This window comes from Chanos chanos, chromosome 3 (assembly GCF_902362185.1).
Source record: "Chanos chanos chromosome 3, fChaCha1.1, whole genome shotgun sequence".
NCBI lineage: Eukaryota > Metazoa > Chordata > Actinopteri > Gonorynchiformes > Chanidae > Chanos > Chanos chanos.
The window spans coordinates 19286970-19312021 of record NC_044497.1 but is presented as its reverse complement, the minus strand read 5'-3'; the positions used below and the strand labels follow the sequence as shown (position 1 = coordinate 19312021).

Sequence of the window (25052 nt, the reverse complement as noted above, 5' to 3'; positions counted from 1 at the left end):
TTCCAACATCAGTTAACATGACATGAAATTCTCTCTTTTTTCCTGCAGCTCTACCCTACCCATAGGTTTGTGTTACTGGTTTCTCTAATGCTGGGGTGGGGGGGTTTCCCTCACTGTGTGATGGAAGCCAATGTACATGATAACTACAATGTGACAGCTATGATTCATTGTTAGGTTTCAAAGGTTTCAAAATCATGGTAATAGTCATGCAGTGTTTTCAACATAAGCTCTCTCTGACTCACGCCTACTATTCTCTGGCTTGGCTGGACTGACACGCTTGTTTTATTCACTCCTGTTCCATGTTGTCTTCCATATCCTACTAATGCAGCTTAATCTTTTACCTGGGTTCCCAATCCTGTTTTATTGGCATTTGGACAAGGTACTTAACTCCCAGTTGGCTTTCGACACCCTTTTTGGTCCAGGTCTTCCTAAACCCAGTAACGTGAGACTGAATAATCAGCTCATGGCAAAGAGGGGTTATGTCACCGTTTTATGACAAATTTCCCATGAAACATTATCATTTTATTATTCCTCTTAGATGAGAGGTGAGAAGTAATGTGTGGGGTACTGACATGCAGCAATGCCAGTCCTTGAGTTGTGTCCTTCGAAAAGACAACATGCGATGATTATTCAGTCCTCAGTACATTGGACTATGCTGTGTGTGTGTGTGTGTGTGTGTGTATGTGAAAGAGAGAAAGAGAGAGAGACATGGAAAGCAAGTCAACAAAACAGGCAGCAGGTGAAAGCAATCACTCTCCATTCAATCTGATAGAGTTTTCCCAGCTGAAAACAGCAGAGACAAGGACAAAAGCGATTGAAGACTGAGTTAAGACTGGTCTAACAGAAAGAGTCAAAATGTCTTATTCCACAGGTGGAAATGAAAGATAACATATATGTATATGTATGTGTGTGTGTGTGTGTGTGTGTGTGTGTGTGTGTGTGTGTGTGTGTGTGTGTATATATATATATATATATATATATATATATATGTATGTATGTATGTATGTATGTGTATATATATAATGTATATATGTATGTATGTATATGTATATGTATATATCTAATATCCCTGCAATGTGAAAAAATACACTGTCTGCATATCCGTGCAGAATTTTGTGGAGTACCTTCTTATCAAGTTCAAAATTGTTTAAGTTCAAGTTCGTGTATTGTCATTATACCTTGCAGTATAATGAAAAACATATTCACTAGTTGCAGTGCAGTAGAACACAAAATACAATACAGACACTACTGACAGAAAGGGTAAGATAAATAATAAATAAATAAACAATCAAATAAATAAATAATACAATGTCGCAGTAGTACTGCTGGATAATATATACAATATATGGCATCTGAACAAAATATATTTAATATATATATTTAGTATATATGTTATACATATCATATGACTTCTGTTACCATTCACTTACTACTTTGACATACCTCCATATTCTTGTGTTTTCAAAGATGTTCAGTATAATTTAACAAGGGAGATGCACTGCATGGTTGTAAATATTTCTGTGTGATCATGTCAGTTCGCCTGTTGCATGTTTCCCACTGTGTGATGAACTGAAACTGTTGAAAAACAGAGTTGAGTAAGCAGTATAGTAGCGATTACTGTTTGTCACACTCATGAGGAATTGTCATGGTCTATGAGCCTGACCTTGGGCCATGTGGCGTGGCCTCAGGATGGATGAAACCGACACTCTTAGAGAGACACCACTCAATTGCCTTTCGCTCACTTGTTCTCTCTCTCTCTCTTTCACTTTCCCTCTCTCTGGTCTCTGGTCAGACAAAGCAGCTGTTCCAAATTCAAAAAACGTGAAAAAAATTGTCACCCTTTAGTTCCATTCACCTCCTATCCAGCGGCATTGTTTCCATACTTCCCTATTCCAAGCTCTTGTGTAAACAGACATTTGAGTGAACACATGTTAACAGAACTTCTAAAGGAGTGGTTTCACCGGGCCATGGTTAACATTTTCTTATCTGCAGTAGAGTGTTTAATGCTTTTCTTGTGCGTTCTAGTTCTGTAACCATTCACCAGTGTTTATGAAAACTAACGCACTGTCGGACTTTCATTTATGGAGGACACACCAAACCTGAACTCAGTGACCCTTTGGTGCAATCACAAAATACATTTAGCGTCATTTAGCATTATTTCCCTCTGTTTCACCAAAATATGAAGACTCAATAAATCAAAACTCCTCTTAGACTGTTTGCAACAACAGACATCATATCATTTCAGTTAGCAACTTTGCCTCAACAGAAATTGTCAAAGAAAAAGAAAATACAAACTCAGCTTACATCTGCTGAATCCTCCAATGTCCAAATTAGCCACTGAGGGCACTGTATTTAAAAAGATGATTTTGTGAATCGTGCAAATTTTCAAAAAGCATTACATTTCACTGAAATGTTGCAGTGCTCTTAAACAAAGAAGAATGTTAATAGATTAATTAATAGATAGACTTGATTAATAGATAGACTTGTTTTTGAGAATTCTGATTGATATATATTTTTTCATTCTTTTTTTCGTTATTTATAACATGGCAACATTTGGAAATGTGTCCCAAAACAGCTATAAATTCAGCAGTTATAATGGCTTAAAATTCCACAAAGATCAGCTGTCTGAAACAATATTTTACAGGGGCTTTGGGGCTGATTTGTCACTCACCACGATTGTCTTAAGATCTGCCAACAGGAGGCAGTATGTCAACTCATATTGTGATGAGCTGAATGCTTTTTTCATTCATTCACTCATTTTCCAAGTCGCTTATCCTAATTAGGGTCGCGGAGTGCTGGAGCCTATCCCAGCACTCATTGGGAGAAAGGCAGGGGAAACACCCTGGACAGGTCGCCAGTCCATTGGAGGGCAGACACACAGACAAGCACATTCACACCTAAGGACAATTTAACGTCTCCAATTCACCTGACTTTGAACTGTGGGAGGAAACCGGAGCTCCTGGCGGAAACCCACGCATACACCTAATGCTTTTTCAATTATTCCTTAAAAATTACGCTACGCTTCATGTATTCTGAACTTGGATGGCTGTTTCCACCGGGTCACTGCAGGAGTTTTCTTACTGGATACATTTTATTATCTGTTCTTCTTTAGTGATTTACTCAGGGGTAAATCAGAGGCAAGAAAAAAGACTGCTCAGGGGAGGAGCAGGCAGTGTGACTAGCTTTGTGATGCTTGGGCTGTGATTTGAACTTGAGTCTCTTGCTCAACCAGTGAGTATCTCTCCGCCAGTCTACCCAGCCAGCAGTGGCTCAGCTAACCCTGGCAACAGCTGGTTGTTGCAGCGGCTCGGCAACAGTCTCAGCCGGTGGTGAGCGTTTGCAGCAATGGCTCAGAAACAGGCTGGGGACCTGGGAGGAGACGTGCACCCAGGGCTGAAATGTGCACTTTCCCTTTTCTGGTCTGAACAAAACTAAATTTATTTTCAATACTTTCATTCAGTACTATCATTTAGTCCAGCTGAACGAGTCTTCCACATGCTTGCTCTATCATATGTGAAGCAGGTCACTCATTTTTCCCACACAATGAGTTATGCAGTGTTGGAGAAGAGTGCTACGTGCCTGATTCTGTGCACAATTACACAGGTACCTGACTGTCAGCCACCGCCATTCTGCAAAAGACATGGGGTTGTGACAGACCCACCCCTCTGAGGAAACACAGCCAACTGAAACCATAGTTCTGATAACCTTCTTTTGAAAGACAGTTTAGGCAAACTGTAAGCTAGCTTTCATAATCTATAAAATCTTTCCTCCAAGCCAACAGTTTTGGCTTTAGGCTGAAAGCATTTTAATCATAGCACATACACACATACAGATACTCACATGCATGTCATGCATGTCTCCCCTCATGTTCTCTTAAGAAGCCCAGTACGTTGTCACATTGTAAGTAAACATTCTAAGAATGCTATGCTTGCTTGCTTATGCATGCTAGAACATTCTTTTAATATTGTCTAAGTATTTATAAGAAAAAAAAAGACTTTTTAAGGACCTACCTGATTTCCGTAGTTGGAATGTTGGCTGTTAACTGGGCTGTCATTGCTCTTATGGAACATTTAATCGGTTCACATGATCAAAGCCAGGGACTGTTTAACAAAGCCAGGGAGAATAATAAAAAAAGGCCCCTTCATTAATCTTACAACATGGAGCACGTGAATGTTCACTGGAATTCGAAATTGTTTGCCGCTGACCTAAATCAGAGTTCACTCTTGTGCTCTCTTTAAAAAAGGATTTTATGGATGTGTGTGGATCCTGTTCTCATTTTATGGGAGAGATAAAATCAGATATGAAATGTGCATAAACACTCTCTCATTTGTTGTTTTTGCTCTCAGATGCCACCTCCTAAAAAATTCACCAAATAATACTCTATGTTTATTTTAGCAGCATATGTTGAGGATTTTATTTTTGGGGGTGGTGGAGTGGGGGTATTGAGGTGTGGAGGAGTAGAAAGAATCAGGATTAAGTTTGGGTTGCCATGGTAACCAAGGCACCCATTTCCACATGGTTTTCAAGATATATTAATAGTGAAGATACTATTTTTTGAGTAGAGTTCCAGTCGTTTTTCAGTACACAGGTTTCAGTGCGTTTCCAGACAGGGAGGATAATTCAATGGAACACTGACTTTCTGTGGGGTGAAAAGACCTGCTCTCTTTGGTCTAATCAAGAAACTGTTTTTTAATGGTTTGTTTTGCAGATCCTGGAATAAAGAGATTGAAGTTTGTGAGTGGATTGGTGTTGTTTTTACCTAATGCTGGACCTTTGGGTTGGTGCTGAATGTTAGTGGACATGGTCTGTTTCAAGAATTAAAGTGATTTCCCTTAGAACAACGTGAACCTTACAACTGATCAGTAATCAGCCATGTATGATGCTTGCTTCATACATGTGTTCTTGCATCGTGATATCAAAATGTCTTGAAAATTGGACCATCACTAAATATTTCCCATGACGCCATGCATATTGTGGTGACTTAAGCTTCAGTCTGAGAGATTCTGTAAGACATGTCCTATACAATGCTGTGTAAGTCACATATACTTCCTATGGGATGCACAAATTGTTCATGGCAATTGAAGACAGTTGTTGAGTTTAAAAACTGACTTACAATGCTTACAACCAATCCCTGTATGCCTTCATCATTTGTGAGAATCTTCTCATGCGAGTGGAGGAATTCAGAGGTGAGGCTAATGACCTGTAGAATCCAAATGTTTAGAAATGTCCCACACACCTGGATCATGAGCCTAAGAGTGTGAACCAAAAGTTTAACTGTAATGTGTGTTGGAGGAAAATGTTTGACAAAAAATGGGTGTTTTCCGATAGACTGTAAAGTCATATCTCCTCTGTTTAATTTAAATGACCTATAGAAATGCATTGTTGGAAGCACACTCGTCCTATGTTAGATGCAGTACAGCTTCAAGTTTACAGAGATGGTGCTTGGCCTCCAAAATGATATCCAAAACTCTCGCTCTTGGCACACAGGGCTCTTCATCGATCCCTCTGCTTAAAAAAAAAGAAAAGAAAGAAATGAGAACGTGAAAAAAAGAAAGGGTGTAATTGCAGCCAAAAAATGGTCTGACTGTTAGCTTTGCCTTAAATCATGACCCCTATTTAATGGTTTAACACAGGTTGTCACATTTTTTATTTGGCTAAGTGCTTCTTGGCAGACCTACTTAACAGTATTTTTGGATCAGGCGCATGCTCATGCTCTCATCCCTCACTCTGGAGTGAGGCAGAATCAGATGTAGACTGGCTGCTCTCAGTTATCATAATGTTGCTCCTGTCATAGTGAGCAATAACCAGACTGGGGTGGAAAAGACTCCTATCATATCAAAGCTGTGCCCAGAGAAGCAGAACCTTAAGTCTGGGCTAATGTAGATTCGTTTTGCATTTTTCAGCAGCTCTAATCAGAAACAATCTGCATGCACTGTTTTTATGGCTAATATTTATATTCCTCTAAATCTATATTTTCCCAACACTTCAGCTATGTCACAAATTTGATCTTCCACTAAACAAGCACATCTGATTTTCCTGCTGAAAGTCTGGGTCTTGGAATAAAGTAAACACTTAAAATGTGTGAAAAATGGTGAAGACCTCAGCCAATTGTTCTTTTCCTTTGTTTACCACTGACAAAGGATCTTATCTTTGGTATCTTATGATTTTGCAGAAATTTGCTTTATAGGCTTGTAGGAATGAAGTGTTCTAGGTCAAGACAAATGACAGAACTGAATTTCCATATTTCCATATTCAATATTGTGTCATTCTAGAGGTGAGAATGAGATCTTCATTTACAGTGGATATAGTCCATAATATATGGGACATACTCCTGAATGATTTCAAAGGCAGAGAGATAGAGAGAGAAAGAGAGAGAGAGATAGAAACCACTGTACAATATGCCTTAGTAACACTTATCTTGCACTGAGCACTAATATGCCTTTTATGAAGTGCTGTCACACAGTGCTCTCTCTCTTTGATTGGTCTCAGTTTGATGTTTTGAGAGGAATTTCACCTTCTTTCTTCACAGATATCATGACATGAAAACAGAGGTTACAGTATCAGTATTACCTATGGATGTAGCTGTAATTACGGCTACTGAAATATGCTTCACGCATGAACACTTCTCAGCGGTGATCTGGCCGTAAAACATCACTTTTGTTGACGGTCAATATTTAGTTTTGTTGTTGAATGTGTCCCTATGCAAAAAAGTGACTCTGTTGTATTCCTATAGGAATGATTTTGCTGTACTGCTTTGCATTTCTGAAATAGATACGTTTTGGAATCAGTGACATGTGTATAAGGATCACAAAACATGCGCATGTTAAGCCTGTTCTATTTGATCATTCAGAAATGGCCAAATATCATTTTTATGGTTTTGCTTTGCTGACAGTCTTAACATTCAATTAATCTTTTAGAGGAGCAGGCTTTTAGAGTTTCATGCACTTTTTTGGGGGGGGGTGCTTACAACAGTTCAGGAAAGCTGCTGTAGCTTTAGATATTTAATATCAAATTTCTGAATTATGTCATCAAGCTTTTAGAAACAGATGTAAGGGTTTTGCAATATATATAAAATCCTCCTTCAGCACTTTAAGTTTTAAAAAATTTAATATCTGGGTTCTGGAAACTGAGATAAAGTTAAAAAACTGAGATGAAGTTTAAAATATTGTCTGTATCATGTGGTTCAGTCTTTTCTATCCCACTGGAAGTAACCAATCTGATTTACTGTAGTAAAATTGATGCCCAAATGGTTCCTTTTTTGCTGTGTTTTTTAATCATGTTTTAGGGTGATTGAACTTATAGAACAAGAATTAGTCTCTTCAGATAGAGGCACTTATTTTTTATTATTTATTGATTGATTTTAAAATAAAAAAGAGCTCTCATTTGTCAGGATGCCCTCAATAAATGTTCCATGAATTTCTATGTCTTCTCAGTTTTCGAACAAGGACATTATTAAACACCTGCGTCATTCTTTTTCATTAAGCATTTTAATGACAAAACTAGTCGCTAGCTTAGTACACTGATCTGGTCGGCTTAAAATAGACTCAAAGATATTATGATTTATACTAATACTACACATACACCGTACAACCGTAATAATCGTAATTTTAATCAGTTTTGATTGTGGGTAAACTTTTAAGTATTTGAGAACCATAACGCTCTGGAGCGACAGTTTTCCGATCCGTGTCAAGCACTAATTTTTGATAGCGCCCCCTAATGAGTATGACTGTGCACTGAAAGTGGTCACAAAGATCCCGTTTCGCAATCTCGATATCAAAACTCAAAAACCCAATATGGAAATTCAAAAGGCAAATTTTCAGGTTTTTTTTTATTTTAATGCCTTTATCAGATTTTGAAAACAATGTATCGGATTTGTTAAACCTGATATCAAATGTCAAAAAATCTCATATCAAATTTCAGAGAGCTGATTTCAACATTATTATTGTTGATATCATGAAAAAATGGATTAATTGTTAAACACGTTTTCCATATTGCTGCACTCCCTCTACCACTGCCTCTTTGCATTCCTCTCTTTGTATTTAAACATCCGGGTTTTCCTACTGGCTGTGCTTACTCTCCTCTCAGAAGCCATTTTGGACTCAGTTCAGTTTCTTGCATGTCAATATCGGACCCTGTCCTTAGCTGTTCTGGGTTGCAGAGGGAAAAGGTTAATGCGCAGGAAGGGGGAGCGAGAAAATCGCCTCTTTTTAACGCATAATTCAATCGTTTTCGTCGACTTTTAATTGCGGAATTGTTCGATCTCCGGATGGATTTCTCTATATTGTAAAGTTCTATGTAACCCGTGCAATTTTGTTGCATTGGGGCTCTGCGCACAAAAGCAACGCGAACTCTCGTTGCTGCGGACACCGAAGGCCGTGGGTCATTTGGCTCGTTGGGTTTTTGCCGATTATCTATTTAAATGTTCGCAAAGGAGAGAAGATTGAAAAGGAGAAAATCCGGTGTGTCTCTTTCTTATTAGAGGAATATGTTTGCTTCCTGGCTGACTTTTGCACTTCTTTTGGTAACTTTTTGTGCAGGTAAGTGTTCATTTATTGCATATCTGTTTGAACTGTTTATTTAAGTGGAACAGAAATTGTGGTTGCGTTATTTACATTGTGAAAAATGACCCAAGGGAAACATAACATCAAAGTAATAGTGTTTTTTCTTATTTCCTCGGCGTAGCTTAGATGGTCATAAATCATTAGGCTATTGATACTTGAATTTGATCCGGGCGTTTAACAATTGGTTATTTGCTCTTTTGAATAGTTAACTTTATGGCTTCGTAGTTTAAAGAAAACCGCTTGGGACGGCTTTACTTGGTAACCTACGTTGAGAGAAAGACAAAATGTATCCTTAAATAACTTGATGTTAGCGTCAGTGTTACGGAAAAAATGTTACTTTCATGAGATTGACGAAGCGTGACGGAAGGATTTAACCAGCTGAAGGAGTGAATAGAGTCTCTTTACTGGAGAATTTTTATTAGGAAACGGTATAATCCTGGAAGTGCCCCGAATGAATTTGACGTGTTTGATTCGATACCTTGTAGCCTACTACAACGCACTGAACGTGGGGGCTGAAATATGAATGAATCCAACCAGTGATTGTCCTTACTATTACTGGTCATGTGGCTCAAACATGTCTCGGTATTATCACATGGTGGAAGAGTGTTTGAAATGTGTTTGCAATCTGCCTAGACGACATTTCTCGTTCCAATTGTCACAACGTTGCACGGCTCGGATCAAGAAATGAATTATCACAAGCATTCCGTATGACCACTGTTTCTACATCTGCAAATTATGACGCCTTTGAATCTACCACTTCAAGGTAGTTAACTTGCATAGACAGATTATAATGGATGGTATATTTGTCACGTAGCCTGTTCATTGTCCTATATATATATATATATATGCACACACACACACGCGATTCCCATATATACATATATGGATTGCTATTTATGAAATCCATGCTGCTTTCTTTCCCTCGGACGAGAATTTTCAGCCCTTTGAAATAGATTTGTGTACGCTAGTACCTCGTTATTATAATGAAAGGCGACGAGCGATATTGTATGAGAACTACTCGTCTACTTTGACCGAAAGTTAGTATTAACACTTAAAATGTAAAACAATGTGTATTAGTTTATTTGTCCACAACTGCTTTGTTGTGTAGTTCCCTCCTTGTTTTGATGATTTGGGGGAGGGGTGTTTCAGAGGTGGGGGGCGCAAATGGCCCGTTTGTGTGTTTTTACCCTGTGTCGAAATAGAATGCTTTACGTTGCAACATTTCTTAGGTCGGACGTTAAAGGAACGATATGTTACAGAGACGGCAGCTTAGTGTCGTTGCAAACGAATTATCTCCATTGTTTTATGAATGGAGGCTTCTGGCTTGCTTCTCGGTATACGAGAAATCCTCGTTTTGTTTTACCCAGTTGACACAAAGAGGGTATATCAGGGCAAATAAACGTATTGTGGTCATTGTTTTTAGAATGTTGCATATCTGAAAACGCAACCTTCTGCTAGCATATGGATTGTAGAAACACTTTGGTTGTCTGCACAAGCTACACATAAATAAATTGAAATATACCGTCTTATTTTTTTTTTACGCTGGATTTCCCCATGTATGTTCGTATGCATGTAATACATGTTTTACAACGAGAGCCATATCAGAGAGCCCTGGACTGAAAGATATTTTTATATTTCCTTTTGAAATAACGTCATTTTAGAGCACCAGTCTGTATTTTTGGTAACTTAGCGCCAGTGGAGACCTGAAGGGAGAATTTTCAAAGGAAAAGGTTAGCTTGTGGAGATACATTTCTTACGGTCTTTGAGGAGGAAGGCAACTTGTGGTGAATTCTTGCAAGAATCCAGAAAGGGATTTGGGGGCCGTGAGACATTATTTTCTTTTGTTTTCTTATTTTCAAAGGCTGGAAGTAATTAATGGTTTCAAAATTTAATTATTTAAGAAAAAGAGCCTTGGTGCCATCTCTCCCCTCTTTCTTTCTTTCTTTCTTTCTTTCTTTCTTTCTTTCTTTCTTTTTGTTTCAAAAGGAGCTATGTATCAATGCAACATCTGTTATGTAGGTCTGCAGACTGGACACTGACTGGATTTCTTACAGGGTTTCTCCAGTGACACCAAGATCAACTGTTTGAAAAGTTAACTTTAGGAGCAGGTACACAATGAGTGCACACTGAGACATCTGGAGTATGAGGTCAGGTGTGGTCCTAAATATGGGTTTGGGTGAATGTGGAAGTCGCAAGGCTCGTTTAGCATAAAGGATGGTGAATAAATTAAATGATCCTGGGAGTGTGGTGAGAGGTTGATGGAGAATCTAAAATCACATCAGGGATATTAGATTATTAATCTCCACACTTGGTTGTCTTGATACTGAAATGTCTAAATAATCATCTTCTTCGTCACTACTTATTCAGTATTCAGAAAATCGTCTTTTTTGCACAGTTGTACAGTCAGTTGTAGTTATTAACTAACCTGTGGGTTCATTTGTGTTGTTGGCTTTTAGACACCACATTATATAGTGAATTGTGTTCATTACCATTACATTTCTGTCTCAAACCAATGCAAAACAGGAGCAGGTGATGCTTTATGTTTTATCTGCAGTCTGTATTGTGTAATGGTCTTTGCTGAGCATGGTCCTCAGCTCCTGATGTTGACATGATGGAAGGGATAGTAAAAAAAAAAAAGAAAGAAAGACAACTACAGTGTTTGGATTGCCTTTTTACATGGGAGCTTGTTTTTAAAGAGACAATAGAGCTTGTCCCCCCCCCCCCCCCCCCCCCCCCCCCCTCTGGGTATGTAGAGAAACTGCTGCTCCTGAGCAATGTCAGATCTGCCTGATCAAGCCCCTGTGCAGCCCAGGCTCCGTCCAGGCTCCGTTTGCCCCCAAATTGCCTGTGACTGCATAGTATCAGGCAAGGCAAAGATGCCTTCCCCACTTTCTCCAACAGTGTGTGTGCGTGTGAGAGAGCGAGAGAGTGTGTGTTGGGGGGTGTTGGTCTTGCCCACAGATCCATGATTTTGTTCATGGTAGTGGTGTGGGGACGTGTGTGTGTGTGTGTATGAGAGAGAGATCAAGCAAGAATGGCTCAGGGTTTGGAATGCTCATGAGAAAACTGAATCAGTAGCAATTAGATCTGTGTGTGTGTGTGTGTGTGTGCACGCATTGCTGGATTTTCCTAAAGGTTTGGCCACATGGTCTGTAGTGTGAGTGGGGGGAGGGGTGGAACTGTGAGGACAAACGACTCCCTGAGATGAAATGGCCACCGTTTAGCCCACTTCTCCACTCAACACCTGCAACAAATGGCCAGGGCTCACTGAATCATGGGAGCTTATATATGTTTGTTTGTTTGCATTTTTTGTTCTGGTTTGATTTCTGTGACGCATGTAAGAGGGGTGAGAGAGAGAGAGGGAGAGAGAGCAAGAGCATGCAGGGGAAAACACTGTGGGACGATGGGGGGAGAGGGGGAGGGGATTGATAGCCTCTAGCAAGAACAGGGATTTAAAGAGACAGTGTCAGTTTTCTTTTCTTTTTGTGGATTTGGACATAAGATTGTGAGTGTGAAAATCTCTTACAATCATTAGTGTTTGTTATGCTTTAGTCTTTTTTTTCCTTCTCTTCGTTTTGACAGATGAAAAGGCTCTGCATGCCTGTCCATTTATATATTTGATGCTTTCCCATATGCCCACATAGAAATGATAGTTAAATTGATTCAAAGACTTCAATACCATGGTAGCCCTATATGGAGAGACTCAATTTCGTTGGTTTTAAGCTTGTGTCATTAAAAAAATCATCTGTTTATCTGTTCTCTGTCTTCTCTAGCCAGAAATATTCTGCATATTTTACCATTTGTCCTTGTCGGATGTGGAATTGTTTACATTTGGAAGATTATGACCATGAATACAAACATTCCAAGGACTGACATACACTGTCTCATAGAGGCAAGGCATATTGTAATGTAACTGTTTCCATCCATGGGCAAGGATGGGCTTCCATTTTGTATGCTCTAAATTATGTGTACAAGGCCAAGTACAGTTAAACATCTCGCAGACTGTCCTTCAGATATGTATAGCAATATTAAACGCAACAAACTATTTCTGCCACCCCCACCCACCAAGTGAAATTCTGTTTGTTTTGACATTGCATAACTAAAGACAAAAACTGAAATAGTGAAACCTTCTGTGCATAAAAGGAAAGAGGATTGTTGTATTATACTAGGTTACTCTTCCAGTAAAACATATTGTGTGTCTGTAAGATGATATGAATGATGTGAAGTTTTTCTGGCTTTGGACTTTTCTTTATTGTTGATGTCGGTTTTAATTGGTAGGATCACCAGATTTGGCATATAAATCTCTAGTTTCAAACTGAGCATACGAGGAAAAGAAAAAAAAAAACACAGGCATAGGGTCCAAACTCTGTTAAACACCATCGTGTGTAAACAGTGACAGAAATCCTTTCAGTTCTTGGAGATGTTATCATCGCTGCCCCATGCTGTGAGTCACAGCGTCTCTTCTTGGACTTAATTGAAAATAGCTTCACACAAAACAGTGAACATCAGACTTGTGGTGTGAAGGTTAAACAGTCGAGGAGGAGAAGAGTAGAGAAAAGCAGGCCTCTTTGATCGTTCAAGGTAATGATAACTTTTTCAGGAAGTGTTTCCTTCTGTTACAGTTGGCGTCATATGCTGTTAAGTAGCATCAGCTGACTGTATATATGATATTTGCAAGGAGACAGAAGCCAATATAATCCCCTGAAATATCCTTGGTTTTCATTCCATGCTTTCCAAAGCTTTGTGTTTAAAAACGGAAAATGTTAGGCAAACACGGCATGAAAGACAGGGCTCAGCTCGGATTGCAAAAAATTGACCTCGGCCCGGAATGTTGGGGAAAATGTGGAATCTATTAATCTGTCATTTACTGCTTGGCTTCCATGCTAATCTGTGGCAGATCCCCTAAAAAAACACATATGGAATGCGGGCTAATTTGATAAGTGGAGATCAGAATGGTGGGATCTCGGTTGAATGTGTTTATGGCTTGGCCTGTAAACTAAACATAAATACGCATTTACTGAATAAGCTAGGGACTTGGGTTGAACCATTTTCCTCTACAGTTATAGGCTTTGATTCATTAAAAAAGGAAAAGAAAGAAAGACAGAAATTGAACACAAGGGACCCAGTGCCATTTGAATTGTGGTAGTGTTGGCACTTGTTAAGGAAATGAGGAATAAATCTTCTCAAAAAAAAAAAAAAAAGATTTTACAGTATGCCAGTGGATATTGTCTGAGGTGCATACATGTTCAAAACATTTTTCATTTTGAAAACTTTTTGTATGATGTGTGGATGATAAGCTTATAGTGACATGGACTCTTTGAAGTCCAACCAGTGACTAATTAATCAGTTAATGGAATGTACTGTCCTCATAAAGAGGTGAAAACAAGTCCAAACGGTGGGTGGTTGTGTTTGGTGTGTTTAAAATAATTTGTGCCTCTGTATTCTGTGTGTTGTTGACAGGATTCTTCAGAGTTTTTTCTGTGACGCCCAACAAGTATAGAATGTATATGTGCCAACAAGTAAAAAATGAAAGTTGTTTCATAGTGATCATGCTGCCTGGACCATCTCAGATAAGAGTCAAAGCAGTTCAGTGTGACTGGATTAGAGAGAATATGAGTATACCTCACCACTGAAGACTCATCAGAAGGACGTCGATCTAGCCCAATGGATTTTATTATGAGAGGACAAATATACTTCATCAAGCAACCAAATGTTTTAACATCAAAAATCCACACTGCGAAGGTTTTAATGTCAAAACTCTGTGTTGTATAAGGTGCAGGTGATACCTTGTCTTGGTCCTTCACTACCTAACCTACCTCAAAACATCAGACTCAACATCAGCCTAATCTACCTCAAAAGCCCAGTCCCTCACAACCTAACTCACCTCAAAACATCAGACACCTGCAACCCAGAGCACCTCAAAACATCAGACACCCAGAACTCTACTCACCTCAAAACATCAGACACTCACAACCTAAATCACCTCAAAACATCAGACACCCACGACCCAACTCACCTCAAAACATCAGACATCCAGTCCCTCACAACCCAAACCACCTCAAAACCTTATTCCTAAACTGTTTTATACAGAGCACTCCACAACCTCAGTACCCTTACACCCCAAACCACTGCAAAACCTCAGTTTCCCTCAAACCAAACCACATCAAAACCTCATTCCGTCACAACCCAAACCACCTTAAAACCCATGGTCATGTTGACCTTTAAGCTCCTATGACAGATGATAGTTTGTTTTGAAATCAGTGTGCTTTCATTTTTATTTCATCCTGTTTGTCTGTGGAGGGCCATTTATTAAGGGGAAGTTATTCATTGCTGTATTTTCTGTTCATTTTTTTAGACCTCCCTCTCTTTGTATGTGCCTCAGAAATACTTTGATTACAGACAAATTGCTCACTCGCTAACCCTTGGATAATTTCCCACGTTTGTTATTCCTGTGTACCTGACTCCATTATGTTTCCCTAAATGGGACTGCGGTATCTGAAGTGCGGTGAGAGATTATGAAGGTTCCCTATGCAGTCGCGTGCTGCTGAGAAGGCACACTGTTCTCGTCCTCGCGTTTGTTTACCTTCAACGATAACGCTTATCTGGGTTCAGCTGCATGGGTGGAATGCAGTACATAAACAGTGATATTGCACTGGCCTTATCTTTTGTAGACCGCGTCGTACATCATATGCAGCACTCAAAGTTCTCGTCAACCTGCAGAGTAACAGGACTGACTAAACATTTGTTTAGCTCAAGTGGAACTGTCTTGCGTTTTATGAAATTACAACAAAAGCACCATGTTCGTGGAAAAGGTGGCATGAACTGCCAGTGTGGACCAGTCCAGAATGGCCATGAGCTAATCTCTTGCAGGACTTGCAGATTAGCACACCTGAAATCATTCCAACCTTCCATTAAGCCAAATTGGACTATGCATTGCATCATTGACCCACTGTCAAACTGAACCCCGAAGCAGCGTTGAAATCGTCTCTCTGCGCTTTCTGTTTGGTTGACATTGAGTCGATTGCTCAATGGCTGAAACATTCCAAAGCCTGCTCTTCTGTTTGCGTTGGACCTCGCTCTTTGCCGGAGTTTCTCTTTTCACGTGGGAGAATGGTGAAAGAAAAGAGGGCTGGACCCGCACTGCAACCCATTCACCGTGGGATTGATGGCTCTCATGCAACTCTTCCTGTGAGCGCCAGTTTGATGTGTCTCCCCCGCTCAGAAGCCGTTTGTTTGCAAGGCAGGGGCCCTGTCTGACGAAGTGGGCCCAGCCCCTGCAGAGGCCCCCCTCCGCTTTTGTGTCCCTCTGTCTGTGCTGAGAGATGTCAGACGGCAGAGGGATGTTTGTTGAGCCCTTGGCCCCATGCTGAGCCCGGGGTTGGGGGGTTGGGGGTTGGGGTGAGGTGGAAGGTTTGGTGGACACACTGGAGCTGAGGTATGATACAGACACCATATCCCTGTGATCCACGTTTTTTTTTTTTTTTTTTTTTTTTCCTTTCTCTGTTTCTCTCTTTACTCAGAAAGGGGAGAAGACAAACTGCAGTGTTCAGTGCTGGCTAATACCAGAGAGACAGCAGGGGCTATAGATGGCTGATTGTTGCTCTGGTTGTGGTGGAGTATTGACAAAATTATTTATTCCAGTGGTGCATGACCTTGTGGTTGTGAAATGTAAAACCAGAATCAGCACTCAGCTCATCCTCTGACATTCGTAAAAAAAAAAAAAAAAAATCAGGATAGTGTTTTCAAATGCCTGTGAATTTGTGGAATTACAGTCTAGTCAAATTTTACTGTTACCATTACTGTTACCTCATCAAGCTTTACTCCACCCCACACCCCTCTCCCAGTTCTAACCCCAACCTGAACAGTAACACTAACCTTGACATTAACTGTAACCATGTAGGTGTGCATACACACAGGCACAAACAACAGGTGGATGGGCAATCAGAGCCTTAGTTTTATATCTGGACAGTAATGTTGCCTTTGGTTCAGACAGACTGATGTATTTGTTCTTTAGGCTAAATAAACAGTACAAGTCAGGTTCAGAGTAAGCAAACGTAATCACTTTTTTTTGTTTTGTAGTGAGTCATCATGCTTTTTAGGAAGGTGAAAAAGATTTTAAAAATGCCAGTGAACATTCTGTGCGACCGCTCTTCCATTGTCTGAAATTTTATTCTTGTAGTTGAATTGGTGGAATCTTAATGTAAATGGCCACTGAGACAGAGGAAATGAAAAAACTGATAAAAAGATTTTTTTTTAACTTGTAGTTTTTTTCTTTCTTTCTTTTGCTGTGAGTTGAAGCCCTTTTGATATATTCCCGTGGGAAAATGGTGACGATTTGAATGAATGTACATGGTTTTTATCTGTGTTTAAACCAGAGATGGGACTTTGAATCTACCAACAAATGAGACGTTCTGATTTCCTCATGGGAAAGTGAGATCTTTTCAGCAAGGTCTCTCTCTCTCTCTCTCTCATTGTTCAGCCTGTCTGCCTTCTGGGTGGACTTTGGGTTTTTCAGATGGAGATGTAGCAGATGCTTGTCTCATTGGCCTCTGTCTCTCTCGCTCGCTTTGCCCTGACTCCAGATGGAGGTATGCGCTGTGTAATCTGGACTCCCAGGCTCCTCTGGTGACCTCTCCGTCTCGCTGCCGACGTCCAGCTGTCGCAGGCCATCAGCACACTCTTGTCTGACCACTTCATTTCCCACATCTGATCAGTTTCGCCTCTAGGAACCATGAAATCCCTTAAAAAATCTGAAATGCCCAGTATGCTAATACCTGAGGGAGCCGCTATATGAATATAACCATTTGGATTATTTCACTGTAGTACTCTTAAACTGAAATTCAGATGTAGACTATATGATAAGCAAGTTATGAATGCAGTTGTTTATTATGGTAAAGTTTCATAAGCTGAACTAAGCTACTTTTGTTCCAAAAATGGGTGAAGTGTGAGAAGCCCTCATATGAGGAATAAGACATTTTCCAGTGTAGATCAGAGCGGTGACGGAGGGTGAGTATCGGAGAGAGAGCACCCCTTTGTCATGGAAAACCAGGACTTGACCACCTGCTATGAGAGAGGCCCGGACAATGACTGCCTACAGACGTATTGAGAAATAGAGGAAGCCTTTACTAGTTAACCTCAGGAAATCTGATACTGAATTTCTCTCATACGCCTGAGTGTTTTGGGGTTGTCTCGAAGGGTCTCTTTATCAGCCAGGCGAGTTTGTTGACAGTCAATTTAAAAGGAACTAAGAATCAGGGGTAAAAATAGTGTGTTGTCTGTATCCAAGCCCTGAGCTCTGTAAAGTATTTGTTTTAAGTTGTGCTGTTGGTCTAGCTATATGACATGTGCTGTTTCAGGACAGAGGATTTGTGGAGCCTGTTTTTTTAAGTGACGTGATGAAGGACAACTTTTGAGGCTGTTTGGAAGTGCAAGCCTTGAATTTTTTTTTTGTTTGTTTTTTAGATGGAGGTATGAGGTAAAACTCATTAGAATTCAAGAAGTGATTCATCATCCGCGACAAAGTGTGTTTCGAAAAGGTTCATTTCAGGTTTTCTGTCTGGAGCCTTATTGTTTTCCAATTAATTGTTTTTTTAATTAAACTTTTGTTTCATCCATTTATGATTTAAATGAGTTTTGTGTCCGTGTTTGTATGAAGACATCCAAATTTAATCTCACCTGTCAGATTTCAAAACCCAAATGCAGTTGTCTTGCAGCGTGTCTCTGGACTGTGCTTTGATCTTTAGGCTTTAGCAGTCCATGTTATGCCAAGTTCAGACTACACTATTTCAGCCCGATTTTGACACGGTTTTGTTGCCGCGGACAAACTTCCACCGTCGGGCCCAAATATGAACGTCAAGAACGGATGTCTTTACCCCTTGTAGTGTGACATAGTCTAAGAACAGCAATGTGGCGTCTGCGACGCCCCATGACGAAAGACGACATGAAAACTCTAGCATGTCAGAATTTTTTTGTATTTTCCTGCCTAGTCTGACATCTCCTACGACATGTTCCCTGACATTGACCAATAGGACGAATGACAGTCGTCTTCCCCGATGACTTATGAACCTTGAGCAAGGTCTTGAAAGGCAGCGTACGATGATTGGTCGGGGTCATACTTGTAGTGTTGCCAGTCTCCTGGCCAAGACACAGCAAAAATTTATGGCACTATGATGGCCATCGTGCAAGACAAAAATATCTTGTAGTCTGATCCAGCATTAGACTGCAGTTGAACAAGGACGCGTCAGAACTGGAGATTGTCAGAACATCAGTGGATAACTCGATGTTCTCAACAACTGCTCCCTAGCGGAAAAAACAGACATTGATATCTCACTTTTAAAGCTGCCATTGCCAGGTAGTTTCACTGAAACGTGATGTCAAATGTGTCGGGGAAAAAAAGAGAAACCAGTTGTAGTGCTGTGTTAATGAGTGTTAATGAAATGTGTTGATTATGAGTGTCCAGTCTGTTGTCTACTGAGGCGCAGCACCTTCCTGTGCTGTTTTACCACAGCCTTTCTGGAAACAGTAAGGGTTATCGACAGGGCTTTAGTCTCTCACATATACAACTGAATATGTTCTCTTTTATCAGTCGACTGAGATTTAGCTGCAGCCTTGAACAGTTAGATATAAGCCATAAAAGCCATATGTAGGAAAGATGTCTTGGCTCCAGTCGTGACCCATTTAAGCACACTTCTCACGCAGATGTGAAATCTCACTGTCTGGGTTGAAATAAGGCTCTCTTAACATCCAGGTCATGTTCACTGTCTGTTGGATAGGGGGCTGTATATTTATTTCTTTATTTTTTTTCCCTTTCCCAGACTCCACTCGGTCTTATTGCTCTCTGTCCTCCCTGAGCTTGCCTGACCTTACATTCCCTCTTGTCTGAAAATCGTTGGCTCACTCTAGTGCAGAATGGAGCTGAATTCTTGGGGCATTGCTCTCTCTCTCTTTTTAAATTTCCCCCTCCTTATCCTTGATTATTCTTATTATTTTTCTCTTCTCCTTGCACAGCGGTTATGCGGTTGAGTTGTGGTTGGTGTCTTGCCAGTGGCTATAAATAGATTTGAGTTAGAGTTAGCATCTGAATGAGGGGGAGAAGCGGAGAAGGAAAAGCCCTTTTTGGCATCCAGCTGGCTGACTGCCAAGCCCTGGCTGAGTCTAGCAGAGCGACTGAGTGTTTTTTGAGGTGATGGAGTAAAGAGAAGTAAAGAGCGTTTTCAAGTTTTCTTTTTTTTTTTCATTGGTGTGTTGTCTCTTTAAGTGAAGAGCCCTGTGAATGATAATACTGGCTGAATGTTCTCCCATATTGGGACTTCTCCATTTGAAATGAATGAGGTACGGGGGGGGTTATGTCATGGTCGTCAGCACGTCATTGGCCTCATGTCGTTAATGAACAAGCAGGTGTTCGTTCTGGTTTTATACTTGAAGTTGTCTCGTAGCAAAACACTCTACATAGGTCTTTATAAGGGTTAGCACTCTGGTTTTTTTTTTTTCTTTTCCTATGTTATTGCCCACAGTCATTCATATGAAACCATTATGATATTCTTTTCGTTATTTCTGCACAAAACCAAGTAACTGGTGTAATTTTACTGGTGTCCATATGAGTGTTCAGATGTTGCATGCAAATGAATTGGTACAATTAATAGCGCATATGTTATCCATTTGTGGCCGGTTTTGTTACAGCTTTTTTTTTTTGGTACGTTTTGAAGCAGTGAGACAGAACTAGTCACATTTTTGTAGGACAAACATCTGCTGATGCTCATATATATTGATATAGCCTATAGACACTGACAGCATATGGTGGATTTGTCAGATCTGCGTGTCTGGGGCATACATTATCATGCAAAGTGCCTGTGTCTATATCATTACCAGCCTTTGTGGCCATCAGACTTGGGGTCAGACACAAATCTATACAAATGCTAATGAGGGTATGTGATCATATGGATATTGAAATGCACACTCCTGTTTTAAATAGGCCATTGCATTGACACCAGCCTGTATTCCTCATCTTTTGAAGTTGTTTGGGGGGGAGGGGATGGGCTTTTTAGGTCCATTGGTGGCTTCTTTTTTTAGTTGTTATTGTTGTTTTTTTTTGAAGGCGAATAATTGGATGTGTTGATGGTTTTGAATGTGTCTGACACTTCTTTTTCTGTGAAATGCGCTTTAGTTGAAAGTACATACACTCTGAGGAAGCATGTGGACTCAAATAGCAACATTCCTCACTGATTCAGTGGTAGGAAAGGAGGAGGCCCTTGGGCTAACCTCTGAAGAACCATCTTCCTTTAAGAGTTTTTTTTTTTCTTTTTTTTTTTTTGAGGGGGTTGCTGTGAGAGAGAGACAGGCCTGTATCGAAAAGAATCCAAACCTGTCGTAGATGAAGCCATAATCTCAGTTTGTCTTTTCAAAGTCTTTTTCCACCATAACTCATTGTCTTGTTCTGTGTTTTTGTAAAAATTTTGGAAGGAAAGGTGATGAACTTGTCATTTGTTATTGAGAAATATCTCTTATTAATCATAGGTTAGTGGCACTTTTCCAGTATTTTAAATAATATTATTAAATAATTGAACATATCGCATCAAGATGTTGCATTCTTCCCACTTTTTCATATTATTTTCCTCCAAACCTTGTACGTTTTTGGATGTTGCACTTAAAAATATGAAGGTCTCAGAGCCTCTGAAGAATCGATTTCTGGCTACTCATGATACGTTCAGGTGCTTTATTGGTGCAACAGTAGACAGAGAACAGATTACAGTTATCAAAACAGAGGGGAACACAAGCAAACAGAGACATAGCAGCAGTATATAAGTGTCAGTCTGAAATGATAGTTTTCACAGAAAAATAAATCAACACACAAGTAAGAGGAAGAAGAGGAGGAAGAATTGTGTATTTGTCGATAGACCACGGTCTTAAAAAGACTTCATAAACTTCTTGCCTTTCATACCTTTACCGACCTTCACTGTGCTACAGCTACAGCAGTTAGTTAACAGTTAGTTAAGGAGCACAGAAACACTGCTGCCTGTGAACAGTTATATTGGATTATAAGGACTGAAATGCTCTGTGGTTTTATGTGGGCTGCAAAGGCAAAGCAATCTGATGCTGTCACTGCCTGTCAATAAAAAAGTGTCTGAAATCAATCTGGTCTCAACTATGTGTAGAAGAGCTAGTGTTTGCTAGAATATTCCAACTTTTGTGCCTAGTGATCAGAGAGTTCCTTAATTCAGATTTTAATAACTCCTCAAATGCATTTTGAGTCCTTTCTGCAGTTTGATTTCAGATGATGAGGTGAGGAAATTCAGTAGCAGATATCAGCACTAGCTTCCATAAGGCAGAGGATCCTGGTGTTAGTGTTGGTATAGAGAAAGTCATTGAGCAGTGTGCCCACAGGATGTTGTCTGGTTTCATGTATGTTTATATATGTTGTATATAAGTTCTGCCAAAGAATACTGAGGTCTTGTGATTTCCCATATGATAAACACATTCAGTCTACTTATCTAAAATGATGCGTGGAGGGGAAAAAAAGCCTCAGTTTTGGAGTCTTTGAACAGCTTGCTCATACTGCGGTTTATCTGATTTGTGGGTGGTTTGTGTCATCTTAATCTATAAATATATGAATGAATTTCTATACTCGCGTAGTTTGAGAATAGATTTTATATGTAATAAATGATGCTGACCTGAGGAAAATATAACCTGTCTTTACTCTGACAGCGTGAGTGTTCAATTTGAGCATTAGTCAAGGATGCTCTTTATTTCAGCTGTTGATTATAGCGAAGCATGTCAAAACAAAAACAACAAAAAAGGAAGGTTTGGAATGAGAAAATAAGGCTGAGGCAGAATAAAATTATGCTTAATGTTGTTGCTCGAGAGAAATGAAAACAAAGTTCTGTCTCACCACATTTCAGGTTTAGAGTTTACCAATGAAGGAAGCACAGCATAGTGTCTGTGTGAATACAATGCGGAACAATATTCCCAACAAAACCTTGATTCCTCCCTTTCTTGCTGATGGTTGGATTCCTCATTATCACATTGAATGTCTCTTTAGTGAGTTCCTAAAGTGAGAGTCCGTTAGATTATCCCAATTTTCTTTATTCAGTCTCTGACACATAACCCCCCCCCCCCCCCCCCCCAAAAAAAATTGCTGGTAAATGTTGTTAGTCACTGAACTCACAGTATGAATCTTAGAATAATGGGGAGACACTGCCGTTGACCTCAGTGTGGCTTTGTAGTAATTTTACTTTTAGTGTCTTTTGCATCCAACAATTTTTTTTTTAACCAAGGACGGTTTCATTGTGCATAGTATTTTCAAGGCAAGAAAAGGCATGTCTTGTGCTCTTCGCAAATATTAGAAAGAAACACACATTTGAGAGAAAAACACAGACTGCTAGATTTGTTCATAAACCTTTTTCACTGCTGGGTTGTTTACCTAACTTTTTATTCTTTCCAGCAATTTCAAGCAAGTAATTTCATTGTTGCTGCTGGACTTTTTTTAAATGGTAGTTGGTGTTTTGCTGTACACACTTGTCTGGCATTTAAACAAGCTTGCAGAAGGTTGGAAGATCTGTGATGTTTTGACAACCTGCGGTCTACTAGCAGTTGTTCTTGTTTAATGAGTGAAGATGCATGGTTGTTTTGGACAAGAAGAACCCAACTGTTGAGACAGATATCCTCTGTTCATAAATATATTGCAAACTACTTCAGGCAGCCAAGGGAAGCTCTACATACTAGAATTATATTATCTGTAGAATTCTGCCAAATGCCTCTGGCCAAGACCAGATGCATCTCAAGGTATGTTGCATCAGTCACATTCCCACCTAGCTTAGTCACAGGAATGGGACTACATCAAGTATCAAGCAGATTGCAGCTCCCAGTTTAACCTTTTATGAATCCTTACATGGAACAGATATCTCTGCACAATCCCTCGACCTCCATGTAGGTTTATTCAGAGCACAAATGGTACTCATATTTTTTTGCTTGAAAGATAGCAGTTGGAAAGCCCTTTGAAGACAATTTATGCCACCTGTATGCATGCAGAAAGAATCAGGTATATATGTGCTAATAGCTTGAATCTCACACAGCCGTATACTTTAGCCTGAATTCTGTTGCAGAGTGTCAATCCCTGGGCTTAAGGTTACTGTCCAAGTCTGGTTTCAAATGGATAAAAGGGGCTTCTTTTGCATTTTCACTTGTCAAGAAAAGAAAAGAACAGTCCATCTTTGACCTAAATATGACTCTTTATTACAGAGTACAACTTCTTGTCCACTCTTGTGTTGCGTAATTGAGTGGTCTCAGTAGCATGCTAGGTAAATGTCAGAGCTATAAACCAAGTCCTTGTTTTCTTCTTCAAAATGTTTCCAGTATAACCTAGATTCTCCATGAGGTAAAAGCACTTTTCAGTTGATCTGCAACATTGCTTTTTATCTTGTATTTATGAGCAAATGTGTATCACCAAACTCTTTTGAACTTGATTTTAAAAAATCCTCATGACAAACAGCTGCACTGTCTGTAAGAGTTTAGCACTTCTGTTTTGAACATATATATATATATATTTTTTTTTTTTTTGTTGTTGTCCTTGATTCTGATTGCTTTCTTGATAGCAGAGCGTATCCATATGGTTTTTGCTTTTCCACTCTGGAATGTGACATACAGTTGCTCCTCTGAGAGAGTTTTGTGGTGTTTTTTTTTTTTCCCCCCGTCAGGAGACTGACATCAGAGCAGCGTGGCACTGAGCGTGCTCCTTTGTGTTGCTCCCTTTTCTGAAAAGAATAATTGACTAAACACTAGGGTAACAGTGGCATCCTTCTCCCCCCTGCTCTGACAATGCAGCCCAGTATGCAGAATTCTCCACTCTCTCTCCTCTCCTGCATCAATTACACATTTATCTGGCCCTTTCTGTGTAATCCCTCAAAGAAGTGCTCCAAGGCAGATGTTTGTAATTAACTCCTCATGCGTTTGTGGATAATGGACAGCTGTGATGAATGAATTTATTGTGTTGCATTAAAGATTTATCAGAACCTCTTTATGTGAAGGCTACGCCTGTTGTTTTCTCTTCTCTCTGCCTCTCGGATATGGAATCATTCTTCTGGATATTAAATGGAGTTCTTGGCGTTATATGTTTACCGTATTGGCTGGATCACAGTGCCAGTTGTTGTTGTGTCGGCTGCCTTGTGCCAAGCACACATTGGTTTTTCTTGAGGACTGTTCATGCTGCAGGCGAATAGACTGCTCTGAAGGGTTGGAACATTGCACACTTTGACTAACTGTAGCAACTTTTTTTTTGTAGTGAAAGCTAAATATTTGGTCTTAATTTTCACCTGTTATTTTTGCCAAATGGCACAGTTGTTGTAGGAGACATTCTATTGTTCTTTTATGTAACACCCTTCCCTCCACTCCGTACTTTTTGGAAACCTTTTCAACCTCATTAGCTTATCCGCCATGTTTCCTTCTCTTCTCCACCCATTTAGGTTCAGTGTGAGGAAGGAAGAGTAAACTTTTGAGGAT

General features: G+C 39.8%; 1 protein-coding gene across 3 annotated transcripts in view; it reads left to right on the top strand.

Moving 5' to 3' along the window:
* Window positions 1-8131: 8131 nt before the first annotated feature.
* Window positions 8132-25052, top strand: part of acvr2ba (activin A receptor type 2Ba) — a 32615-nt gene continuing 15694 nt past the window's right edge. For 2 of the 3 annotated variants that reach the window (XM_030767382.1, XM_030767383.1), the window contains exon 1: window positions 8132-8537. In XM_030767382.1, the coding sequence (XP_030623242.1) occupies window positions 8486-8537 (52 nt within the window). In that variant the 5' untranslated portion in view covers window positions 8132-8485. Of the gene's footprint in view, window positions 8538-9273; window positions 9325-25052 lie in introns of those variants that run through there. The other variant, XM_030767384.1, reaches the window with a different exon arrangement.